Here is a 24,640-nt window from a genome sequence, read left to right as displayed (position 1 = left end):
CAGCTTATTGGCTGCATTTTCCCACTGTCACTGAAACTATAATCCCCCCCTCAGAAGGCTTTATTTTTGTAGCAGCTGCATACAAAGCAGGCAGCAGATTAACTGGAGCATTACTAGTGCCAGTTACAATGCAACTGCGCGCCAAGGGACTGGCAATGAAGCAGTACATGCACTCCCAGCCTCAGCCAACGTGCAGGCTGCACGGATCAGAGCTTGTTTGTGAGGAGCACAGCAAAATAATCAGTTATTTCCGAACCGTGAAAGTGCAATGCTCACCAGGCCCCAGTCTCCAACATGCCAGCCGATTTCCTGGATGCAATTCTCCTTAAGGCAGGGCTGGGTGGCCGATGGCTTTGGCTCCATTAGGCAAGCAAAGTCCTGAGCCCGAGAGCCCTGCTGCGTTCTGCAGGTGACGGTCCGGGTCTGGACCCCTTCCCCACAGCTGGCTGAGCACTGCAGAAAGGGGGCCAACAATTACAAGGAAGCACCTGGTTTCCACTTGCGTTTCCAGGCTGTGCTCCCTAACATTAGGGCAGAGCACCATTTTGAGATTGCCTACACCAACCAACCATCATTAAAATCATCTTCTGGGATGGGAGTTAGCAGAGTAGTTGTTTACACTGTAGAAGAGACATTAAGGCATGGTGGATAGGGTCTGGGGGATCTGGAGCTCACTGGATGATTTCAGCCTAGTCACATCATTGCTCTTGATCTCTACCAAAGAAGACATGGAGAATCATTTTGGAAAAATATCAATACTGCAGGATACATTGAGAACAATAAATGGCAGAAAATACCTGGAATCTCTTGTTATTAACTCCTGATTAAAATCAACTCAAGGTGAAGAATTCGAGGGAAGATAAAAAGATTAGGTTTTTGTGTTGCTCCTTTCTTCTGCCTGAAGACCTTGTGCTCCATTTTTACAGTGTGGAGCAACTTCTATACTAGTAACTGGTTTGTGACATTTTCAGCGCCCTCTTAAATTCACAGTGGTGTTTCCTGGAATCCAGACTACTTCTCCATGAATTACTAAGGCCTCTTACAGAGAGCATTAACTTGAGGCCAGCGTGAATTACTTTAGATGAGTTTCCAAGATGAGTTTCAGCCACTCATTTACTATAGTGACCTTCTCTGTCCGAGAGTGCATGAAACACAGACGCTTTTGAGAACCCCAGAATGAATCACTTAGGAACAAGTTTGTAAGAGCACGACACTTGGTGCTTTTGCTATACGGTGCTCTTACTCCGCAACCCTCAAGTCATCTCAGTATTCACACCTCACAAGAGAAAAAATTAAAAATAAATACATAAATAGGACTTTCAGTCTGGGTTATCTTGCCTCAAAGTTGCATTTTATGCTGCTGCACCACCCAAAGTGCCACCACAAGATCGTAAGTCAAATGTTGCAAGCATACATGTACTTCTTTTAAAAGAGGAAAATTCACTTGTGCTGTAGAAGAAGGCACATACAATAACAGCAACAGGGGTGCAGGGGCACACACGGTTTTGAGGAACAGGCATGTGTTTACAGGAGGGCATAGCTGCTAGCTAGCTGGAGAACTTGTTTGGAGGACTGCAGGGACAAGTCCTATACCTCTGCACAGCACCTATCCAGGAATACACACCTTTTGCAGCCCCAGAAAAGGAGCCTGGCTCTTCATCCCCGAGCTTTGGCAGATCCTCCTTTGGTACGTGCCAAGCAGCGGTTGCCTCCCAGACAGAAACTCACCTCTGACCAGGGCCCTGTGCTCCAGGTCGCACACTGTCTCATGTTGCAGGGCTGACTGCTGCGAGGCTGCTGCGCAAAGGCCATGCACTCAGAGTTATCCACCACCCCTTGGGAGCTCTGACCGTCGAATGCCACGCAGTAGACGGAGCGAGTCTGGGTGCCCCCACCACAGGTAGCTGAGCAGGGTCCCCACTCCCCTGTTTTCCACCTGCAGGTCACAGAATCGAGCAAACAAATGTAAGCCCAGCTAAACTGCCCAGAGGCACAGGGGCGGTTGCTGTTGTAATCAGACAGGGAAAATGTCCCTTTGCAGAACAGAGTCAGAGGCAAGTTCCCATTTGACCAAGCGCTGCCCAGCTTAATTGGCAATGCAGAGCATGAGCCCCACTCCAGAGACAAATCCCCCAACTACAAAACACATGTTTCTATGGAAGTGCAGAGCTCTCCCAGAGGGGGAAGTTTTCTCTCCATGGCTTTTGGTCTCTTGATGTCCGCAAAAATGTCATGTGTGAATGGAACACCAAAGAAAAAAAGGAAGAAAATAAGAAAACAATCCAGATCAGCTAATAGAAAAGCAACCCACACCAGCCTAACCACCCATTACACTCCAGCCATTATCAGAAACAATAAAACCAAGCCAAGACCTCACTCTTCCTGCAAACCATGCCAGACGCTCTCAGAAGCGCTTGTGAACTTTTCACTGACAGCCAGTAGAAAGCTGGTTTATTCCTCCCATTGGCCAAATTCTCTAACGGCAGCACACACATTAAAAAATAAAATAAAACAAAACAAAACCAAAAACTTTAAATAGATTTTGTCCTGTGTTTGGTTGCTGAAACTGTCACAGAAATGATACACCCTTGCTAATGGAAGGGGGAACGTCCACAAAACAATCCGACTGTTTGGATGCTAAAATCTCTGCCCTTGTCCACTCCTGTGTCTCAGAGCTGCCCAGGTAGCCAGGAGCACAGCTTACATGGCCTGGCTTCAGGGGCAACATGATGGGCTCTTGATCCATCTGGTCCATCAAGGACAACATTCACGACTCCAGCGTGGTGCACAGTCAAAAAGCACTAGTGATGCAAGGTGAGCATCATGGTGATCTGTTTGTCGGCTGCTACTTCCCGTTGCAGTCAGGTGTCCCAGCCAGGGTGTGAAGGTGGTTCATGTTTTCTCCTCTATCCTTCCAGCTGCTTCTCTGGTCTGCCCTCACCACCCCTAAACTGAGTTTCAGCCAATTCCCATTCACACCCTACCAGAAACTATGCAGCAGACTCAGCCAAGAGAAGACATGTTCATCTCCTTAAGATACTCTTCTTTACTGCTAAAGATGCAGATACCAGCCCAAAACTGAACAGCCTTTGCTATAAAATAAGATGTTCCCTTTGGAAAGGCAACAGCTGCAGCAAGAAGTCACTTTGAGTGGTGTGGTTGCAGGGCTCAAAAAAAAAAAAAAAAATTTCATTGATCAAGATTTTTCAGAACTTCCAGTGGGGCTAAAAAAAAAAAACACAACCCAAAACTGTTTTCTGCCTCCTGTAAAGCAAATGCAAAGTTTTAGAAAGGCTGTATCAACTGGATAGGCTCACCTACAGCTTCCTTCAATTGCGAGACAAGACATCTTGTCTGACGCTTGTTTCATTTCCTTTGTAAGACAAGGTCAACCATAAGGCTCAGGCCCTCATCAGAGGGCAAAGCGTTGCAAGTCCTAAGCTATTAGCAGTTTGCTGAGGAACAACTATTTTGCTTTTTATTTTTTTTACTTCTCATACCTCAGTGTACGTTTTAAGTATTGTACCTGTACTCGTCCTTGTACTCGTCACAGTATATAGGCACTTTTCTGCCTGCTATAGGGCACATGCCAAAGAAAGGAAAGCTTTCGAGAAACTCTGAGGCTTTTGCTATGGCATGGTGGCATCCTGGCCAATGCTTCAATTCTCCAATCCATCATGCTCTCTTTTCTTTTCTGTTCTTTTATTTATCTCAATAAACCAAACAAAAATCTTCCAGAACATCCCTTCGCCTCTCTACCTTGATTCTAGAGAAAACCCAACAATTGTCAGGACAAGCAGCCAAAAGCTGTGAAGAAACTGTCCCCTTCTCAGTCCCATAAGAATCAAGTTACCAGGAGCACGCACAACCACCTAAGCAAAGCTGCCAGCCAGCACCCTCCACCACTATTTTCACAGGCAAGAATCAAAAGCAAAGCACCACCCACTGCTACCACCAGCACCAAAGAGGAAAGCCCCCACATCCCCACAGACTTCAGTGGGCAACTAGGCGGAGAGCAGAAGAGAGCAGCTGCCTTCCTGTACTTTCTGTAACCTCCTTCTCCTTGTTACCTCTTCATATGAGACCTCCGTGATCCACTGTGGCTCCAGGCTTGTGGCAGATAGATGTAAGAAGTCCTTTATACACAGAACAAAGGATTTAAAGAACTTAAAACAAGTAGCCACAGGCCACCATGTGTTCAGAAATGCTCCTAGGTTTCCAAGTGCCCTCTCACCCACAACTGCACTCTCACAGGCCTCTACTGCACCCACCAGATACGCAGTTAAGGCTCTGGCTACAGCTCTGAATGCGCATGTAAAAGCCACGTGAAGCCAACTGCAAGGCTATGCCTGCAAGAGACAAGGTGGAAATGGCTGGGTAAAAGGGTTTGAAGATGCCGCAGGATGAAAATATTTGAGGATTCATTCCTTTCTAAAAGCAAGGACACTGGGAATGCAGAAGTTACATTAAAATGACACCCTCTGACCTAGTCCTCTGTTTTTGCAAGCTCCAGTTGAAGAGAACAAAAACCAGAGAATCTGTTTCCTATCTCCTACATGGGCTAGAAGACTATCTTCCACAATCATACTCTGGAAAGCAAATCTAATTGGTCTACAAAATGAACATAAGATGTATTATGTCCTTTCCTTGTGCACACAGAAATGCTCATCACAGTGTTATCAACACCACCCTTTGTCTTGGGCTTTCTCCAAGAAGTATAACATTTCCTTGGAGAGAACCATGCTGGAGGGCAGGAGAAGCGAGAGGGTCATTGTTTTTCTTGGTTTCAGAAGCACCTCAGAAAGAATTCAGAGTCCAGAAGAGGAAAGGAAATCTTACCGTTTTGTCTGGGGACAAGTCTGACGGCCACATGTCCGGTTATTGTCTGGTTGTGGTTTATTCCTGCACATATAGTCCGGATAAATTTCATTGTCTATGGTACAAAACACCAAGCGTGATTGGAAACCTAAAGGAGAAGCAAGAGAGTATCCTGATCAGTGTAAGTCACCCAGGACAAGGTTTGCAATGCACTGCTGTTGGCAAAACGAGTTTCTAAAGTAGAGCAGAATCCACACTCATCCCAGCCAACCTGGAAAAGAGTCAGGTGCAGCTCTCGGTCTATCAATAGTGACAGTATGAATGATGCCTCCCCAGAGTATAGGAGTCCACTGGAAGGGGAAGAGAGACAGAATAGTTCTGTGTAGCTGAAGGGCATTTCCCTGTTATCTTATGGATTGAGACTCACAAGGGAAGCATCATATCCATATATTGCTTATCAAGGAACCCAGCATGGTGTGTGCAGTAAACAGCAGCAGAGCTGGGAGCCTCCAGTTAGACTCAGAAGGTCAGTCTTGTGAAGAGTGCATACAGGAGGACAACTTGCAACTCTTCCTACAGGATAAGAGTGCCCAGCAAAGACAATATCATCTCCTTCAACCACAATATGGCAAAAGCAATCAAAATGGCCATCAGCACAGGCGACCAGAACAGTCTGATAGGAACTATATGTATTAGTCAGCTGAAGAGGTTTTTTTGTTTGATTGGGGGTTTTTGTTTTGATATTTAGCTTAAAATCCATAACTTTGCCCACAGCAGAATCTGTAAACGGAACATGACGTTAAGCTCTGTGAGACCTGACAGTCCCCCTGAAGAGAGGGAATCTTCCAGGCTCTGGTAGAGCGGAATGATGTGGTTCAGTTATGTAGGCCAAGTCAGTTTGGAGAGAACCTCTCAAGTGGTTGAAAAGGCCTGAACAGGACATGAAGAACTGAAGCAAAACAAAATGAAACAGAGGCTATTTATGAAGATTCTTAACAGATCCTAGGAACACGTCTGAGGATTAGGGCATGGAAAATAAGACAGGACAAGGCAGGGGACACAGTCCTGTTGTGATTCCATGTGTGACCCTCCCTTGGCAAAACCTTAGCTGCCCCCTCCAGATACCTGTGCTGTCTTCCAGCGGGAGACTGCTGGGAAGCAGCTGCAGAGGGCAGCACACAGTCACACTGTCTTCAGGGTGTGGATATAAACCCCACACCAGCCACCAGAGACCAGATCCTGTCCCCTTACCTCCTCCACACTCAGAGCTGCACTCACTCCAGGAACCATAGCTCCAGCTGTAACCCGGGGCCTGTCCTTGCACGGGCAGGTAGTACTCATACTGTACCCCTGGGTTCGGCTCCTGGCTGATGAGCTGTGAAAACATGGGATGAAGTCAGGGAAATAACAACGGCAGCACTTTTTGCATTCGCAGCATTTCCCCACCGTGTCTGAGGGTTTGAGCTGACCTGCTTCCTTCCCATTCAAGGAGCACTTATTCTCTACGCTGCATTTTCTCCTTTCCATCTATGATACTCTAGAGAGCATTATTTTTCAGAGAAGGGGGCATTCGCCCCTCTCAGAGGCAGAAGGTCCAGCTGCTCCTGTAACAGTCAGTACCCTTGCCTGGCTTGCAGCACACTAGAACAAGCAGTGCCCTAGAACCTGTCCCTGCCCCAACACCATTCGGTGTTGACTCTCCGCTCCCTTAAAGTCAGAGCCCAAGGGAATAGGCAGGAAGCCAACATCAAGCCTTGCCCTGCTCCTTTCTCGGCAACAGAACCAGACCCCACCTACAGCACGATCGCTTCTCCAGTCTTCCCCACATGGTCCCTACCGATGCACTCCTGCTGCCCTGCTGCACAAAGCGAGGGCTACTACGCAAAGTGAGAGAGCAAGAGCATCAGCGAGGGGCAGGCACGGCCTCTTACCTCAATGATGAGGGGTTCTGTGGTGGGACCCTGGGCATGGAGGAGCTCTGGGGCCAGATCACCCTCCGAGCCACGGTCATAGTGCATAACCGTGCTAGCTATGTGCAGTGCTCTGCTGAAGTCAATGGTCCAATGCCCGTTCAGATAATACTCCCCTCGTACATTCTTGACAGCTGGACAAATCCATGTGCCAAAAAAAAAAAAAAAAGAGGCAGTAAATTAACACACCTATAGCCTGACACCTGGCTCCAGATACCACAAGACAGAGCCTACTCTAGACGTCTAGGGTATTGGCAATCCATAGAGCTCTCAGATCCACTACTTGAACCCCAGCTCCTTTACACCAGTATTATTACCCTTTAAGTGTGGCGACAAACTAATATGGCAGCATCTACCAGTGGAGAACAATCACACATTGAAAGAGGACCATAAGAACCCATCAGGGATGCTCCTGTTTCCACTCAACACTGCATTGCAGGCGTAGCAAAAAAATGGGACCATCATCCTCCAACAATACTGCTCCCCCATAATGCTCTGCTGCCAGAAGCTGCTTCATATTCGGACAGTGGTTCTTGCCAGCTTTGCTGCAGATCAAGCATTTTTTTGCTGCACAATCAAATGCTTCCAGTATATTCCAGCTCTGCCTCTGCAATCCCCACTATTAGTCACTGAGACACAGCCTATGTCCCACTTGCCATTAAGATGTGGGCTTCACACCCCACTGCCTCTACACCACTGTCCTGTTCATCAGACATTCTATTCAGAAGACTTTGGTGCCGCATACAGTTTTCTGCAAAGGAAAACATCACCAAATTGATCTGTCCAAAGCGTTGGACAATGGAAAAGTCAGAAAGCAGAAGACTCTTTCTCCCCTGGAATTTCCTCAGCCCTGCCCAGAAAACTAGAAAAACTAGGTGAGAACTTTTCCACCTCCTTTTTGCCCTCTGCAGCATGACCTGAGTTTAAGGTTGTGCAGACAAATACCCAAAACATCTATGGGGAAAAGCAGCCTATCCCAAACTTTTGGGTGGCAGGGAGAATTAGGGTTTACATTCACTAAGCAACCAGCAGAACTCATAGCCAAATTTTGCTGCATCAACTAGACTCCTTGTAAGTGCCAGGCAGGAAGTCTGAACATGGTTTATTCTTTTTATTTCCCACCCAACAGCAAGATTATCACAGGAAAGAAAATGAAGTAAACCTGAAGCTCAGGGCTGAGCATAACTAACGATTCAACTCAATAGTCAGATCCTGACTTTCAGAGAGTTTTACCCTCTGCCACATCAAGCCCTCAAGGTAAACATCCCAAAGCCTGGTGTATCTGAAAATCAAATTTCAAAGCAATGGCTGGAATCTAAATGGGCTGAAACACAGATTCTGACATCAGGCTTACCCAGAAAATTCCTGCTGGGCATAACTTCCTTAATTAAGATGCTGGTGGCTCCCACGGGGATGATGAAGATCTGATTGTAACCTGAGAATAAAGACGATTATTCAATATCTGTCTGTGGATGCCACACAGTCACTCTCCTGTGCCAGAGGTGCTCATGGGTTCATTGGTCCCTGAACAACTGGATAATCATTATGATAGTGGCTTGAAGCATTTCAGCTGTCACTGTATCTGCATTCTGAATAGTTTCACCCAAAACTATCCACAGGTCAGTCCAGGTCTAAAAATTTCCAACTACACCTTAGCAAAGTAAGTGCAAGGGTCAGTGCAAAGTCTGTTTTTTAGATTTTAAAGTCTTTGAGATTTCAGCAGGCATTGTATTGGAGCTCAACACAGAGAGATTTGACCACAGTGCAGTTACCTTGAAATTACTCAAAATTGGCCAAATGCAGAAGATGCAGTCCCATTTCTAGCCTTGCACCAATCCTGGGGGGCTATCAAGACACTGGACAGGGGGACAGTCTTATGAAAGAGGTATATAGCTATATTCATACGGTATATTTCTAGCACTTGCTGGAGACAGAGCAGGGAAAGACACCAGCAGCACGGCAAGTACTTCAGTCTGTACTGAGACTAAGGAAGTGATTCCCAGGACAAGGCCATCAATACATTTTCTGATGCTAAAGCAGCCAAAGAGCCACATGCCATTCACAGACATTTCCAGTGAACATCCAAGCCTGCCTACAATGACCATTTGAGCAGGTGTCTCCACCAGCTCTTGTAGCAGCTTGATTTTAGGTTTAACTCTCCCCTTCTCACCTGTCCAAACTACCTAGATCATCTGTACCTTTGGGGAGGCTTGCCACATCAAAAGTGCCCTTCACACCATAGCAGGTGCTGCCATCTCCTCCACACTGCAGGCATTTGTCCTCCTTCTTGGCAGATTCCAGCATGTTATCACAGCCAACAGCCTGTCAGAGCACAGCGGCGTTGATATGAATAAACCATAATGACAGAGGAAAGAAAGAAAAAATGGCCAATCTAATATGAAAGTCTGAACCTAGGCAATCTGGGAAGTCAGGAGAAGGTGGGGAAGGAGTTGTCAGAGAAAGGACAGTTGGCATCTTCTATTTCACAGAGACAGATAGATAAATGCTGTCTGCATGCTCCTCAGCACCTCAGAAATGCAATGATCCTGCTTTTTTGGGGTTATTATGAAGGGCCAAGTAGAACAAAGGGAAGCAACAGAAAGACTGACAGTCACAATGGTAAAGGCAAGAAGCAACAAGGTGACTCACCTGACAAACTCCCTCTACACAGATGTCCCGCTTGCCAGGTTCACAGGTAGTCCCATCTATCACTGCTTCCTTGTGCCTGTAGTAGAAGTTTTCTCCCTTGGGAATACAGTTTAACTCACACTTATTGGGCGCTGTTAGGAGAGGAAAAAACCCACATTATATACTATGGCTAATAGCTTGCTAACGCATCAGGAGCCTGGTTTTAGATCACAGGAGCAGAAACAGAGAGGTGGACTGATATTAAGTGACAGATATTGAACAGATTCCTGTGTCACAAACTGCTGGAGGCTGGAAAACTACCCTGGTAAAGCCTCACTGTATGCAATCATTTCCTCAGGCACCTTGACTGGCCAGTAGTGGAGGAGGGATGTCGGGCCAGGTGATGTTTGGTTGTGCCTTAGTAGGACTCTTCTTATGCTCCCTTGGAGTACAAGGCTTTCTAGAATAACAAGTGCTGGTACAGAACACAAGGGAGCTGTTATCTTAACGGCCAGCAAGCAAAACTTTAAATCCATCTTGAAATCCCTCATAATTTTTTAAACTGGTGTGAATGATAACATATCAAAGCACAGTGAGGACCTACACCTGCCTTCTGAACTGGTTCCTCAAGAAAGCATGGGCCAATTGCGAGAGATGTCATATTTTCTGAAGCACTCAATTATATGCATTTGTTTCTCATGTGCTCCAGTAATATTTCATCTATATTGAAAAATACAGCAAAGCTTCTGCTTCTCTAATATTTTAGGACCTAGCCGCCACTTCTTCCAGCACTCCTGGGCAATGTTTCTGAAAGAATGGCTGTTACAAGAGAGAACTATGTATTGCTGCAGAGAGAGATGTCTCTTGGCCCATGCATCCAGTGTCTTCATGAGAGCAGTTTTTTCCTTGCCAACACCCTGCCTACTACTCCAGCTAAGGAAGTCCCCCTGCCAGGATACTACAGTCAAAAACATTATAGTCACTTCAGAACATACTGCTGATAGTCAGGGATGAAGAGAAATCCTACATGTTTGTCATTACCTCCATAATAAGGAAGCCACTTGTATTTCTTTCCTTGGAATTCTGTCCCGTCAAACTCTGCACATTGCTCTGCCCGGAAATCCCGTGAGCCTTCTGGACAGCTCTGTTTGGAGGAGAAAATGTTTGCGCTGGGCCATTATGAAAAGGAGGACAATTAGGTGTACAACAAAAAATTGTTTTTTATTTGTTACTCTTCTCATCTGAAATTAGGGGCATAAAATCAATATGCTTTTGAGGGGTCCTGTTGGCAAACAGCATTCACCAGTGATGCCAGAGAAGAAAACCTAATAATGACATATTACTTCTGAACAAGAATGGTGTTTATCTGGGGAAAAGGAGCAACAGGCAAGCAAAGACAAAAAACAGAGCACAAAGAGAGCACTGTACCTGAACATTGCATGACCGATAGCTTCGAGTTGGTCCAACACAACTGGAATCACCTTCTGTCCTGAAAGAAAACCAACATGAAGTTCTTTGAAGAATACACATGCAAAAAATCATCTCATGGCAGATATTACAAGTCACCTTCACATTGAGAATATCACCCTCACAGGGTTTCCTGAAGCCACAAAATAACTAAAACACACTACTTTTCTACTAGAGGAAGCTGGCATCTTTTAGTGACATTTTCTGTTATGGTTTGCATTCTAGCATGAAAGAGACACACACTATGAATGATTGCAGTATAGCTCTTCAGGGTCACGTTTTCACTAAATAATGGAAGCAGAACTTTTTGTCCTTTCTCCACCGACACACAGCTGAGGTGTCCTTACCAGAACCAGAAACATGCTATGAGCAAGAGGGTAGCAGCCTATTTAGAATATGTACACACGTGACCTACCATGCACACATTTACTTGCATACTATGCATAGTAGGAAGATCTAAACATGCCCATGGAAAGTGTGCAACACCCTCATTCCAGCCAAGTGTCTCTAGCTGAGAATGACGGAGAGTAAGTTATGGAAGAAATTGATCTGAAAAGCCAACAAATGTCTAATATCTTGGTATTCCTAAAATGGAGAGACAGGCCCCCAGGGATTCTGACAGGTGTCTACCATAACACACAGCTGTATATCATAATAGGCAGCTTCAAAAGAGACCTTTCTTTATTCTGGGTGGGAAGAAGCAGTGCTCCATAACTCTGGATTCTTCTATTTAAAAAAAAAAAAACCAAAACACCTCTCATTTCTCTAAGCATGAAGAGGCTGTTTTTTCAGGATATTATTGAGATTCTGGCTTTTTTTTCCATTTTCTTTCAGGATCTTTCAGGTCCATCATTCCCAACAGGTGCAGTCCCAGACATCGTCCTCACTGCATCTAACCCAGCTGCAAATGAGACAGCACAGTGTTAACACCACTTGAGCCGACTCCACTCTCTTCCATTTCTTCTGGGGCAATTTACCTTCCTGGGAATCATAAGCCTGAGAAAATCTCAGCACCATCATCGGCTCTCTGGAGAGAAACCTACTGCTCTGGACTCTCCTCCCTCTCCCCCAGGCCTGCCACCCTAGACCTAGTTGAACCTCTGCTGCCATACCAATTACCTGATTGCACAGAGAAACCACTGTGCTCTAGCAGAGGAGCCAAAGCAAGGATGTGTTGAAGAGAGCACTATTCAAAACAGCAGTGACAAGACTGAAGCCGAGGATCATCTCAAAGTGAACTCAGGTGACTTATTACCCTGGAATCAAACACTAGGTCATTCTTGTTCTGGAGGTATATTAGAACAGAAGTGCAGGAGCTCAGTAACAGAAAAACACATTTAAAGAAAGAAAAAGGAGGTTAGTCCTCACCTTTGGGAATAGCAGCGCCTTTGCCGAAAGCTGACTCCACCACCACAGCTCCGACTGCACTTGCCCCATTCACCCCAGCTCCCCCAGACACCAATCTGCCGTTTCATCCGCCAGCTCTGTAAATAAAAAAAACCACAGACATATCAAATGGACATGGCAACACAGAAAAAAAACCCCAATGAAAGTGAAGCAGAGCTCCTATGCATTCTCTTGCCAAAGAGACTGTCTTGCTGGGCTGTATTCCTAGTATGAAAAGTGGCAGAGAATAATACATCAGAAACATCAAGCCTCTAATATCTAAGAGTATTAGCTTCCTGAAGCCATATAGCACATCCAGCTTTATATCCCTTAAACTGTTACTGTTTGTCTATTCATAGAATCTCAGCACTTTTGAATAACCATTTGAAAGAGGATAACATCTCCCTCTCAGCTAGGCAACAAAGGCAAATCATTACTTCAGGGACTATGAGTGCTGTCACTCCACACCAGATCGATAGAGGCACTTAATCCCAAATCCTTGGCTCCAAGCCAGATACTTAAGAGAAATAAAGGAAAGAGTAAGGAAACCCCTGCAACACACCTCTTACTGCAACAAAATTCCGTTTGTGGACCATTTTTCCCCGTACCTAACTGTATCTTATGATGAGGTCAAGGTCTGAGCCACCATTAGCTACAGCCTTAATTAATTATGTGTTTAGAAAGTCCGAATGGATGCTGACACTAGGAGAAATAAGCATGATAACATAGACACGTTGTTACAAATGCAGTGGAATGAACCAAAACACATTGTCTTAGAAGCACATGAAATATCGTATTTTCAGGAAAAAAAGGCCTACTGCAGCAGGTAGGATCCACATACAGCAGGACATGGGGGTTTAGCAGGAAGAATAGCAATATCCTGAAAAAAAAAGGACAATTGCAAGATGCAAAAGGATTAATTGTGTTTGGGAAAAGAAGGTAAATGCAGGGTTACACAGGGACTGAGACTGTAAAAACAGGGTTTGCTGTGCATCTGCACCTGTAGGGCAGTTTATGTATGTATTACACAGCTGAGAAGGTAATGCATACCGTTTGGGCACTTAGACATTTGGGGTAGTGAAGAGTGGGCAGGCAGAGAAACAAAAGGTAAAAAGTTATTGAGATGTAGTCTAATTCCCTTCCACACACACAGTATCCCACCAAATCTACATAATCCCTGGGTCTGGGTCCCAATCCATCCTCCAGTTTCACACAGCCTCTTTTGACTTGAACATGGCACCCCACATTCCCATCCTCTGGTGTTTCCCTGCTTGTGCTCCATTTCCATTCCTTCCTGTTGTCCCTCAGGTAAGCTACTCCCCGACGATCACCCAACTAGTAAATGCCATCATAAGGGCTTTCTGCTGGAGCAGAGGAACATCCTAGAAATGGAGAATTTCACCATAGCAGGGATATTAACCCCACTTGGCTCACAATTTCCACCCACCCAGGTCACTTTCCAAGGCCTACAGAGAAGGCATAAGCTCCTTACTTCAAGAACATAATTTTCACTTCAGTTAAGTGATAACTGCTTTTATATAAGACATCCAGGTCTCTGCTAGAAATAGGAGCTAGCCTAATAAATTATCTAGTGAAACCGACTCAGACAAGATGCATGGGTTAATCCTCACTTGTCATTTAAACAGTTTTTGTAATTTTCTACACATACTCCCTGCCTGACCATATGTCCTTGAGTTACAGTCTTGTTTCTCTCTTTCTCTCACCCTCTTAAGGAATAATTCCCTGCTGCTGACAGAGCAACGCAGTCAATCATTTTACCATTTATGCATTTGCTACCAAATTACCCACAACTATCTAGCTGCAAAGTCACCCCAAATTCTTCCTGCCTATTACCTATATTGCTGTAAATTGAAGCACTTTCTTCTTGGCCCCTGCTATTCAATTTCCTTCGCAAAAGTTTTGTGCAATTCTTTCTCATACCTCTGCAAGTAAAATCCTTCAGGACAAGTTTTCTGGTTCAGACCAAGTCTGTTTGCCTTCACACTGCTCACTTAATGGCAGTACCCAGGTTACAGCCACTTCTACATACTTTCTCTCTGCCAAGTCAACATCTCCCTGACCCCTTGCCAAACCTTTTTCCCATTCTCCCATTCCAGATATTGAGCTCAGTGTTTGTCTTCTGCATTCTCATTTGCCTTTCCAGGAGTAATCCTGTCAATAGAGTTTCAGCTTTCAGCAAGGCATCTTATTTTCCCAGGTTTTCCTTTCAGGCAGCTAATTCCTCCTCCTGTAATCTCTCCTCCCTTACTCTCAAGAGAATGAAACACGCTACCGCTCTGTTTCTCTGCAGTTTTATTCCTCTCTATCAACTGACTGATTTAGGAGCAGTACTAGCTCACTCTGGAAACAAGGGACCTTTCAGTCAGCACAAGGCAGAAAAAAACATGTAGATAAAAATCCAAAGGAAGAGCATTTGAAAGTCAGATTACTGGAAGGCAATTAGAATAGAAAGCCCTTCCCTGACACACACACCAACCTGATAAATATTCCAATCTCTCTCCTAGAGAGGTAGCATTCTTTATTCCTTCTATAGAGAGTAAAATCTGCAGGGACTCTTTGTTTTAAAGCTTATGCATCCACCGAGTGCAGGAACAATAATTTTCTCAGTATCACTCCATTTATGTACACCCCAAAAGGAGCACCAGCAGGAAGAATTCTCCCAAAGCTGTATAGCGTTGGAGAAACATCTTAATAGGGGCCCAACTCCCACATTCAGAAACCTGCGCACAGCCCTCATTACTTTGATAACTGCATGCGTGCGTGTACAGGCAAATACAAAGCTGCATGTTTATAATAAATAAGAAATCTATTATCACATAATCTGATAACAAGATGTTTTTAGATGCTGTTAGCTAGTTTCTGTTCCAAAAGCCCCCTCCTGCTTTCTTCGCACTCTGAAATCTGTTGTCAGCCAGGACAACTAAATCCCAGTCTGTCTTGGACCCCTAAATTAAAAATCTACCACTAAAAAACGTCACTGTTTTTTATTCTAAAGTTACTAATTCATTTGGTTCCATTCCTCCCTCACTTCAGCCTAACATGCATACAAGAACACAGTTCCATTATCTGCGTTAAGTATGTATTTTAATGTTTCAGGAAAAGCAAGAGAAAGCGTACAACCATCTTACTTGACTTCTAAAAACTCCAGAAAGGACAGTCGGTTAATGCCCAACCGTTCTGTCCAGTTTGATTGCCTGTTCAGACAGCAGAAATGCATACCTTCTGGGGATATTGATGATGCACGTGACCCTTGCACCGCATGCTCTCAGTGCTCACTGGTAAACAGACTGCTGCGGTATAAAGGTTTAGAAGGCCAGTGATTTCATTTTTATGAACACTGTATTGCTTTCATCAATTCCTAGATAGATGCATTGCTGATGTAGTTGCAGCATCTGCTGTTATCAGGCCGACTCTATCTGATATAACCAGCAAATAAAAAAATCTGTGCCTCCAAGTCACTAGAGCTCCAGACTTCATCTTTAAGGACAATTCCAGTATGCATCAGACACAAACAAAAGAATTCTGGAAAAGGGTCCTAGGTAGCATAATATATGCCATGTAATATTTATTTTTGTATATGAAACATGCACCGGAAGAGGCGTTATGAATGGGACTTGACTCAGAAAGTCAGAAAATGTTGGCAGTATGTAAGAACACTTTTAAAAGGGTCCTTGAAATACTTCTCAGTCGGTCTGATAAGATGCATAGGAAACTATGCATGGGAAGACAACTGTGCTTCCCAGAGGGATGCATTGCAGGCATGCAGTGATCCACAAAGTTCATATAACCAAATGTACACTAGCAATTCAGCATGAATGATTTCCTAATGCCTTGTTGCAACTCAATTGCAACTCAAATACTGGCAAGCTATCAAAGCAAACGTCAATTTATTACACAGTCCAAAGTGAGCCGTGAAGGTCTGCAGTCACAGGTCCAAATAACCAAAATCCCAGACAAGTTCTTACCCCTAGTGTTTCCCTGGCCCCTTGGGCACCTTTGAGGGCCTAGAGATAGTCAACCTGAATTATTCCGTGATTCTTTGCACTGCCTTTCCAGACTGACAAGCAACAACAAAACATCATGTTACACCACTCCAACAGTCGCTCCTCAAAGCACAGGGTTGCTGACATCCAGGCTATGCCTGAGAGGTTTTGGACAATGCTAGTGCTTGCTTTTAGCTCAGCAGGTCACATAGCTTTGGTCCATTGAGCTACAACTGAAGCATCTTTTTGGACACTGAAATTTTTTTACTGTGATTTCTTGAGCTGCATCACATAGTTGCTAGAATTCATTCAGATCTGATACAATCTCAGTGCCTCAATACTGAGGACATAGTGGAAAATCCTTGACATTGGAAGTTGACTACAAAGCCCTGTACAATTGTTACCCACTGAAAACAGACGTTGTTGTCAATTGTAAAGTGAGGCTGGTTCCCCAGGTATCACTGTTATTTTATGCAGCATTTCCGTGGCTTAAAACTGGAGTAAAATTCAGACTTTCTCTCTAACCTGTCTTAGTATTTCTCAGATAACACTACATCCTTTTATTTAATAAATATCTGCGTTCTGGGGTTTGCAGTTTCTGAAATAAGGTTAATGTTTATTTTGACACACCCCTGAAATGTAGCCCCATTGATGAAACATGTATGAAAGAAGGGTGAAAACCAAACACTTTACAGAAGAGAGCGATCACCACAGTCATTTATTCAGTAATGGTTTCATTGACAAAGTCTTGGCAAGTAAGAAGGCCCCAGTCAAAAATGCAGCTTTGCTAAGCTTGAATTATAATTGCTTAGAGAAAAGTTAATTGCTTAGAGAAAAGTTAATAAAGGAGGGGGGCCAAAGAAAAAAAGAAAACTGGCAAGGTTCCCTGAGGGCTGGCTGCTCCCTGTGGGCTGGAGGCCAGTAGCAGGGGCTCTCCCAGGGTGGCAGTGCGAGCCAGGGAGCAGGGAGGCTGGGGGACAGTCCCAGCCTTGGGAATTGGGCACCTCCGGCCAAAGCCAGGCCAGGCCATGAGACCGCAGGTGGGCCTGGCTCATCAGAGCCCATGGCTGGGCAAGGCAGGGCTGTGGGGCGATGGAGACCAGCCCTGCTGCAGCATCCCTGGGGCAGGGGCTGACAGCCCTGGAGGGCTGCAATGGGGTTCTGGGCTGTGGGCAGGATGGGCTGAGGCCAGCCAGGGACAGTAAAGCCTAGTGGTGCTGTCAGGGCACCCACGTGGAGTGTATTCTTAGACCATGTGCTTTTCAGGAGGTGAACCATTTCCTTCTCCTTTCTATATCCAGAACACCTACCCAGTACTACAATGATGATCACCTCTAATGTTTCCATATAGCTAAGCCCTGCAAGACACGTGGCATTCACCACTCACACTGAATTGAAAGGGGGATGGAAAACATTCAGTGTATATCACATATTTATAATGTAGATAGATGCTACTATTCCAATAGATGCATTTTCAAGATAAATCCATCTGCAACAAGCTATGCTATTAGCTGAAAATGCAACAAAAAATAAGTGAATTAATCAGACCCACAGCAGCAAAGCATTTTTTATAATTCTCTCTTAACCCTTGATCTTGGCTCAGACACAGCAGGCTTGCAATGAGCTTTGAAGGTGAAGAATGCCAAGTACCATTTTTATGAATAATGAATAAGCAATCAAAGAGTTGCATTTGAGCGAAAAGAAAAACAAGAATGAAAGTGAACAAGATGGTGACAGCAGGAAGCGAAATACAAAATGGTACAGAAGAGGAGAGTATCTTATTAAGACAAACTGCTTCACAAAGAGGAGAAAAAAAACCAAGGCGTCATTAGTTTTAATGGCTTGTGGTTTTTACACTCACTGTGTATATCTCCTTTCATTCCCTTCTATCACCCTAGCCATGGCTTGTTAGCATATCCCCTCTAACAAATCCACTACAATCCATCATTTCCCTTAAATCTTCAACTCCCCAGAACACTTCGGGTTCTCCCTACATCACTTAACCCACTCCCTCATTGTTCCCAACTCTTTTCCGTGTTCCCTGTGTTCACCTTCCCCTAACACTCCTCACCCTTCTACCTCTTTATGGGCTGTCCCATCACATACCTGGTCCCTTCCACATCCCTCGCTTTCCTGTCAGCCGCGCAGGATGCTGCGCGTGCCTCACCCGCTGCAGAAAGAGGTACCTGCTGGCTTCCTGGCTAGTGGGCAGAGCAGATAAGTTACTTTTCAGAAACAGAAAGCCTCCCAGAAACACCGGGTGGCCTGGAGCTGACTAGGGTACAAAAAAGAGTTTTCTACAGAGATACAGCCATCACGGAGAAGTCAAATTAATTCTTGGAATCCTTGTGGAAGAAACTGGGGACATTCAGAAAACTCCACAAAGAGGGGAATTGTGAGAAAACTTTATGACCCCAAACTTGTTTGGAAAAGTGGACAAAACACACAGTATGAAGTCACCAGAAGCTGTTTATCCAAGGGACCTAACAGGAACTCAAGGTTGAAATGGATAAACTGTTACATACTAGCAGACAAGCCTCCCGGCTAAAACCACTTCGGCATCTGATTATTGGAAAGTGGAAAGTCTGACACGAGTTTACAAAAGGATCCCAGGGGAGCCCAAGGAACCATACACCCAACATAGCATAAAGCTGACGTCTACTGATAAATTAATAGAAATGATAACAAAGAACAGAATTAGCAGGCACCTGCATAAATACAGTCTACGTGCGAAAAAGTCAACAAGGCTTTTTTAAAGGCAAATCCTTAAGACTACTGCAGTTCTTTGAGAGATTCACAAACAAGTCAACAAGGGTAACTTGTCAGATACACTCAGATTTCCAAAAAGCTCAAAATCCTTCACCTAAAGCTTTGAAAGAAGATAAGAAGCCAGAAGGAAAGTCCTTGAATGGATGATGAGCAGGTGGCCCAAAGACAAAAACAAAGGAAGGAGTGAAATCTCCATCTACTGCAAGAACTGACATTAGCAGCAGGATTCTGCAAGGAACCTGAACTGATCAACTCTTTTATAAGCTACACCAAAAGCACAGAAGTAACAAAAGCAGCCAATAGGGGTAATTCAGGGTAATAAAGGACAATGAAGAACCAGGGAGAGGCTGCAAAGAACAATGGAAGTACAGTATAGTATAAGTGACTTGCCACTAAAATGACAGTTGAAATTTCATGCAGGTAACTTAAGTGATGCATGGGAGAAAACACAAATCCTATCCTAACAAATACAACCATTACACATGAGCTGATCTTTACCACTAAAGAGCAGGATCTCCATGTTATGATAGAAATGCTCTGATGCTAGAAGTCTACATGGCTTCAAGGTGGCGCTGACCAAATTCAGGGAAGAGAACCAGAGACCTCTCCAGCTCAAAAGGTTCATAAATTATTACCAGAGACTAGAAGCATACTGGGGGAAATTGTACTTACTTACCAATCTTTTTACAGTTTTTTTTCTATACATGTGTTTGTGACATAGCTGGAGATAGGATATAGTGCAATATGAACCGGTCCTACCCAGTACGATTATTCTTATGCGCTTTTTCTACCTTTCCCTCAATAGTAGCATTAATAAGATCTCCTTCTCTTTCTCCCTCCTCACAGCAGTTTTCACTGTTTCTGTATGACCTTAAATTTGAGATTCTTCTGCACCTTCTGCCCTTCCTGTCAGATCTGGTTAAGGGGTTTAGAAGTTTATTCAATAGATTAACAGTGTTTAAACAATAATTATGCTTTTTAGAAGAAATTAAAACCAGCACTTTAACCTAGAAATGCAGACCCATAGAAAGCAATACTGTCCAGATGAAATGTATCTGAATGTGATTTTCAGCCAAGCTTCAGACCAGCCTTTATTTTCAGCACACCTGCAGTACAACCTGGAAGCAAATGTAAGCATTGGGCACAGTCTATCAGCTAATGTCTAGAGATCATAAAAGATTAAACAAAACTCTTCCTCTGATGATCAGTTTTTCCTTGAAATAATCCCATGGTATGGGCAGATAAGACGTTTCCGATCTGGAAAGAAGGAATTCCAGATGCAAAAATTTGCCAACATGAAATCACACTTGTAAAAAAGAAAATGAGGCAGAGAGAAACTTGATGAATGCTGAACCTGATGAACTAAACATAAAGCAACCCCAAAGTATATGATACACACAAACAATCATGCCAAATGCATGCATGCAACAATAATAGAAGAGATGTTCACATGGAAAACCTTCCAAATTTATTTTCTCTAAGTCACCAGAAGCACCATTCTGTCAGCAGTAGCACTAATGGACAGAGCTCAGGCAGTTTTACATCATTTCATCCTTCTCTGAAAACACAGGAGGAATCATGACAAAAAACACTTGAACCTGTTTTTTTTTCCATTATTGCCACTGTTCACAACCTTCCTAGAAGCAATGACAGGATGGCCTGAAAATTGCACTAGATGCTTCTGTCTCAGTTCTGCGTTAACAGCTAGGGTATAAGATGGAGACACATCCATATACATGATGAAGAGACATCTTTGTTTTCTCTTTGTATAGCCCCTAAACACAACTCCTCGTGTCCATCCAGCTGTAGCTTCTAGTACTACAGTCTTTCAGTATTTAAAGAGGGTCTACAGGAAAGATGGGAAGGGAATCTTCACCAGGGAATGTAGTGATAGAAGAGGGGTAATGTTTTTAAACTGGAAGCGGGTAGATTTAGATTAGATAATAGGAAGAAATTCTTTACTGTCAGGGTGGTGAGACACTGAAACAGACTGCCCAGAGGAGCTGTGGATGCCCCATGCCTGGAATTGTTCAAGGCCAGGCTGGATGGAGCTTTGGGCAACCTGGTCTAGTGGGAGGTGTCCCTGCCCATGGCAGGGGGTTTGGAACTAGATGATCATAGAATCATAGAATTGCCTACGTTGGAAGGCAGATCATCTAGTCCAACCATCAACCTAACTCTGACAAAAACCATCACTAAACCATATCTCTAAGCACTATGCCTACCCGTCTTCTAAATACCTCCACGGACGGTGACTCAACCACTTCCCTGGGCACCCTGTTCCAATGCTTAATACCCCTTTCAGGGTAAAAAATTTTTCCTAATATCCAGTCTAAACCTCCCCCGGTGCAACTTGAGGCTGTTTCTTCTTGTCCTATCGCCTGTTACCTGGGAGAAGAGACCAGTCCCCACCTCTCTACAGCCTCCTTTCAGGTAGTTGTAGAGAGCGATAAGGTCTCCCCTCAGCCTCCTTTTCTCCAGGCTAAACAACCCCAGCTCCCTCAGCCGCTCCTCATAAGACTTATTCTCACCAGCTTTGCTGCCCTTCCCTGGGCCTGCTCCAGCACCTCAATGTCTTTTTCATAGTGAGGGGACCAAGGTTGCTCCCAGCCCAAATCATTCTATGATGCTATGATTCTACTACCACAGTGCAAACAATAAAGGAGCTACAAGTAATGGGTGACTTCCTTTTCCAGATCCTTCAAAGCCTTTTGAAAAGGGACAGACACCGCAGGTACTGTATGGTAAGACCCTCTCCATATTCTAGCAGGGAAAAAGGGAAGAAGAGTCTAGTTGGTCCCAACAAGGATGGAGCACTGGTCAGGAAATTCTCAGCAGCCAGTGTCTTTGACAAGCAGGAGTCCCTCTCTTGATCCTCATGCTGCCTGCCATATCTGGTAGATAAACCAGCCACTCTCAGACTGCAAGCAGAGAGAAGATGTAGGCAATAGCCTCAGCTGCTCTTAAAGTCTCAACCCTGTCAACATTTCTGCCCTTATGCTGCCTGCTGCTTTCCCTAGTCTAACAATCAATAAAGTAAAAACAAGTTCAGCTACTCCACTCCAAAAGTAGAAAAGATGAAAAACAGCAGGCATCAATCTACACCCTTTAATCACAAGCAGACATGAATCCCTGTAGACCCATCTTCTCCATCCTTGTGTAAGCTTGCAGTTCACAGGTTTATAGCTGTACTCCCATTAGCACTATCAGTCTGTGTGTTTGTGAATTCATGCTTTCCTGCTTCTGGGACAAAAGGTATCCAAGAAGCAATCGTTGTTTGCGTTGGTGGACAGGATGGATCTCAGAAGTAAGCAGTTCATTCTGGAATACTGGAATAAAATCCACACATGCTAGTCTGTGCCTTTTCTGCTGCTTTTAGTTCTCCCACCACCACCTTCTTCTTCCTGGGGTGTACATTATTCACTGTGTACCTGGAGGTGACCCACCTTTCTACCCATTGCAGCTCATTTGATACCAAAATAGAAACATTCCAGCTGCTCTGGATCTAATATTTAAACTCAATTTCTTAGATATTTGCAACTATACATTAAAGGAAGTGTTTCTCCTTCAGTGTGGGGAAATGCACCGTACCACCTGACAATCTCTTATACCTCTACCACTGGGAATTACAAAGGAACAGCTTAGGGAAGGGACCATTTCAATGCTACATGACACGGCTTCAAGTTACTTTTCAATAAGCCTGCCGTCTCAGATGAAGCCTTAAAGGAGTGGGGAATGGTGTAGAACAGCAAGCAATTCTCCAACTTATTTTTCCACTATGCCATGTTCCCTGCCTCAGTTTTCAGCCTCGCCCTCTCCTTCCCTTCCTTTCTCCCACCACGTAAGTACAGAAGTTGCACTTATGGTATGGTAGCAGGGCTACCACTCCTCTTCTGCAGCAGTGAAGCAGAGGCATGCAGGCACTGCTTTTCCAGAGCTGTCCCACCTGTGGGAGTTCCACTACTCTTTTGGTGCGTAGCCTGATCTAGCACAAACTTAAGTTGCCATCGCTACAATCAAATCAGTCCGGCCAGGTCCAGCTCCCACAAGCTGACTGTCTCTTTCCATGGTTCAGCCTACTCGCATTAGCATCTGGTAAGGAACGGCCCATAAGAAACCAACACCATTTCTCTCTTCCCTCCCAGAAAAAAAATATGGAGAATTACTGCAGCAGGGTGCCTCGAGTGCTGCTGGCTCTTCCTGCTTCCTCATGGCTTGGACAGATACAGCATGTCAGGAAAACTAAAATTAAGTGGTGGCCAAGCAAAACCTTCTCCCCTCATCCAGCATGGCTTCAAGAGGAGCTACTGATAGCATGCAGGGGACAGAGTCTAATGCTACGGAGAAATGTCACCCTTCACAGTTGGAGGGTGTTTCAGTCATTTCCCTTCCAAAAAATGACCAGGTTGGAGATCGACAGGTGAACAGATGAACTGAATATAGTATATTCTGGTTCTTTTAATGCCCAGCACCATCTTCTATTAGATGTGAGATGTCAAGATCTCATTTAAGCATATTTCCAGCTGTAAGATAGGAAATCTATGATGACTAACAAACTGCTTGATTTCTGGCCTCTCATCCCTGATCTTCAAAGAAAGCCTAGAAAGGACCTGCAAATGCTGAATCTGGGAACAGAAATTCATAATCGTACTAGAGATTAAAAGTTATGGGCTCATTAATTTTAATGGCATATTTATAATTCCGCACGACTCCCACAAAACACTTACTCCAGGTGATAATTACCTCTTTGTTTTCCTCCTCTCTGTTCCTTTACACCTAACGAACATATCACGTCTTCCTTCGCTAGCACTTCCACTCTACTCTACACCTTTTACCTCAGATGTCCAACTTATTAATATAGCTGAAGTTGAACTCAGAGAAACTGTTCTCAAGGTGCATTTACTTCAGAAAGATCCTACTTCTCTCTCAGAAAGGAAGAGGAGTCCCAGTTCCTAATAGCTGTGGTCTTTTTCTGACAATATCAAATTGGCTTAACAGAAAGATTACTTCCCCCAGTAAAGCTAAACCATACGGCTTAGACCACTAAGACCAAAGAAAAGAGAAGTGGCTAACCAAAGATTCATTCTTTTTACTTCAAGTGAGAACTCTCTGTAACTTTGAAGCAGGAGACAGCAATTACGGCTTTGCAGATAACAACCCCTATAGCCAAAGGCACTACCAGAATTTTGTTATTTAATTGCCGTGTTAAATTTCTCGTAACATGTACCACAGTAGGCCTGATGACTTGAACCCATTAGCTCTTTCAGGAATACTTTCTGCAAAATACTTGAGTTACAAATGTTGACAGCCCTTAACAAAAGTATCATTCATTCCTCGTAACAGTGTTCAGAAGAGCTTTTACTTACTGAAAATGCAGAAGGTGGCATCATTACCAGCAGGAGCAGAAGGAACAAGTTCTTCATCTCTGCCTGTGGGAACAGAAAGGCTATTGATCTGAACTGCTTGCTTCTTTGCTGCTTGTACGGCAGAAAAGCCAAGATACCATACAGTAAAAATGGAGGGGAAACTAAAATCAAGGTGAGAGAAGAAAATCAGTTTTACTACACTCGCTGGATAGATGAAGGCAACTGCAAAGAC

The 24,640-nt window shown here is 44.3% G+C and overlaps 1 protein-coding gene across 12 annotated transcripts in view; it reads right to left on the bottom strand.

Annotated features, from left to right (window-relative positions):
• Window positions 1-24,640, bottom strand: part of PAPLN (papilin, proteoglycan like sulfated glycoprotein) — a 56,515-nt gene that overhangs the window by 17,443 nt on the left and 14,432 nt on the right. For 8 of the 12 annotated variants that reach the window (XM_054197998.1, XM_054198001.1, XM_054198004.1 and 5 more), the window contains 13 exons: window positions 24,409-24,471; window positions 12,252-12,367; window positions 10,845-10,905; window positions 10,458-10,560; window positions 9,438-9,568; window positions 8,987-9,110; window positions 8,143-8,223; window positions 6,750-6,922; window positions 6,070-6,193; window positions 4,840-4,966; window positions 4,071-4,136; window positions 1,729-1,936; window positions 277-453 (listed from right to left, as the gene is read on the bottom strand). In XM_054197998.1, the coding sequence (XP_054053973.1) occupies window positions 277-453; window positions 1,729-1,936; window positions 4,071-4,136; window positions 4,840-4,966; window positions 6,070-6,193; window positions 6,750-6,922; window positions 8,143-8,223; window positions 8,987-9,110; window positions 9,438-9,568; window positions 10,458-10,560; window positions 10,845-10,905; window positions 12,252-12,367; window positions 24,409-24,465 (1,548 nt within the window). In that variant the 5' untranslated portion in view covers window positions 24,466-24,471. The remainder of the gene's footprint in view (window positions 1-276; window positions 454-1,728; window positions 1,937-4,070; window positions 4,137-4,839; window positions 4,967-6,069; window positions 6,194-6,749; window positions 6,923-8,142; window positions 8,224-8,986; window positions 9,111-9,437; window positions 9,569-10,457; window positions 10,561-10,844; window positions 10,906-12,251; window positions 12,368-24,408; window positions 24,472-24,640) is intronic. The other 4 variants (XM_054198002.1, XM_054198003.1, XM_054197997.1 and 1 more) reach the window with 2 other exon arrangements.

The sequence above is a fragment of the Rissa tridactyla genome, chromosome 4 (assembly GCF_028500815.1).
Source record: "Rissa tridactyla isolate bRisTri1 chromosome 4, bRisTri1.patW.cur.20221130, whole genome shotgun sequence".
In the NCBI taxonomy this organism is placed as follows: domain Eukaryota; kingdom Metazoa; phylum Chordata; class Aves; order Charadriiformes; family Laridae; genus Rissa; species Rissa tridactyla.
This window is presented reverse-complemented; position numbering and strand designations above follow the sequence as displayed.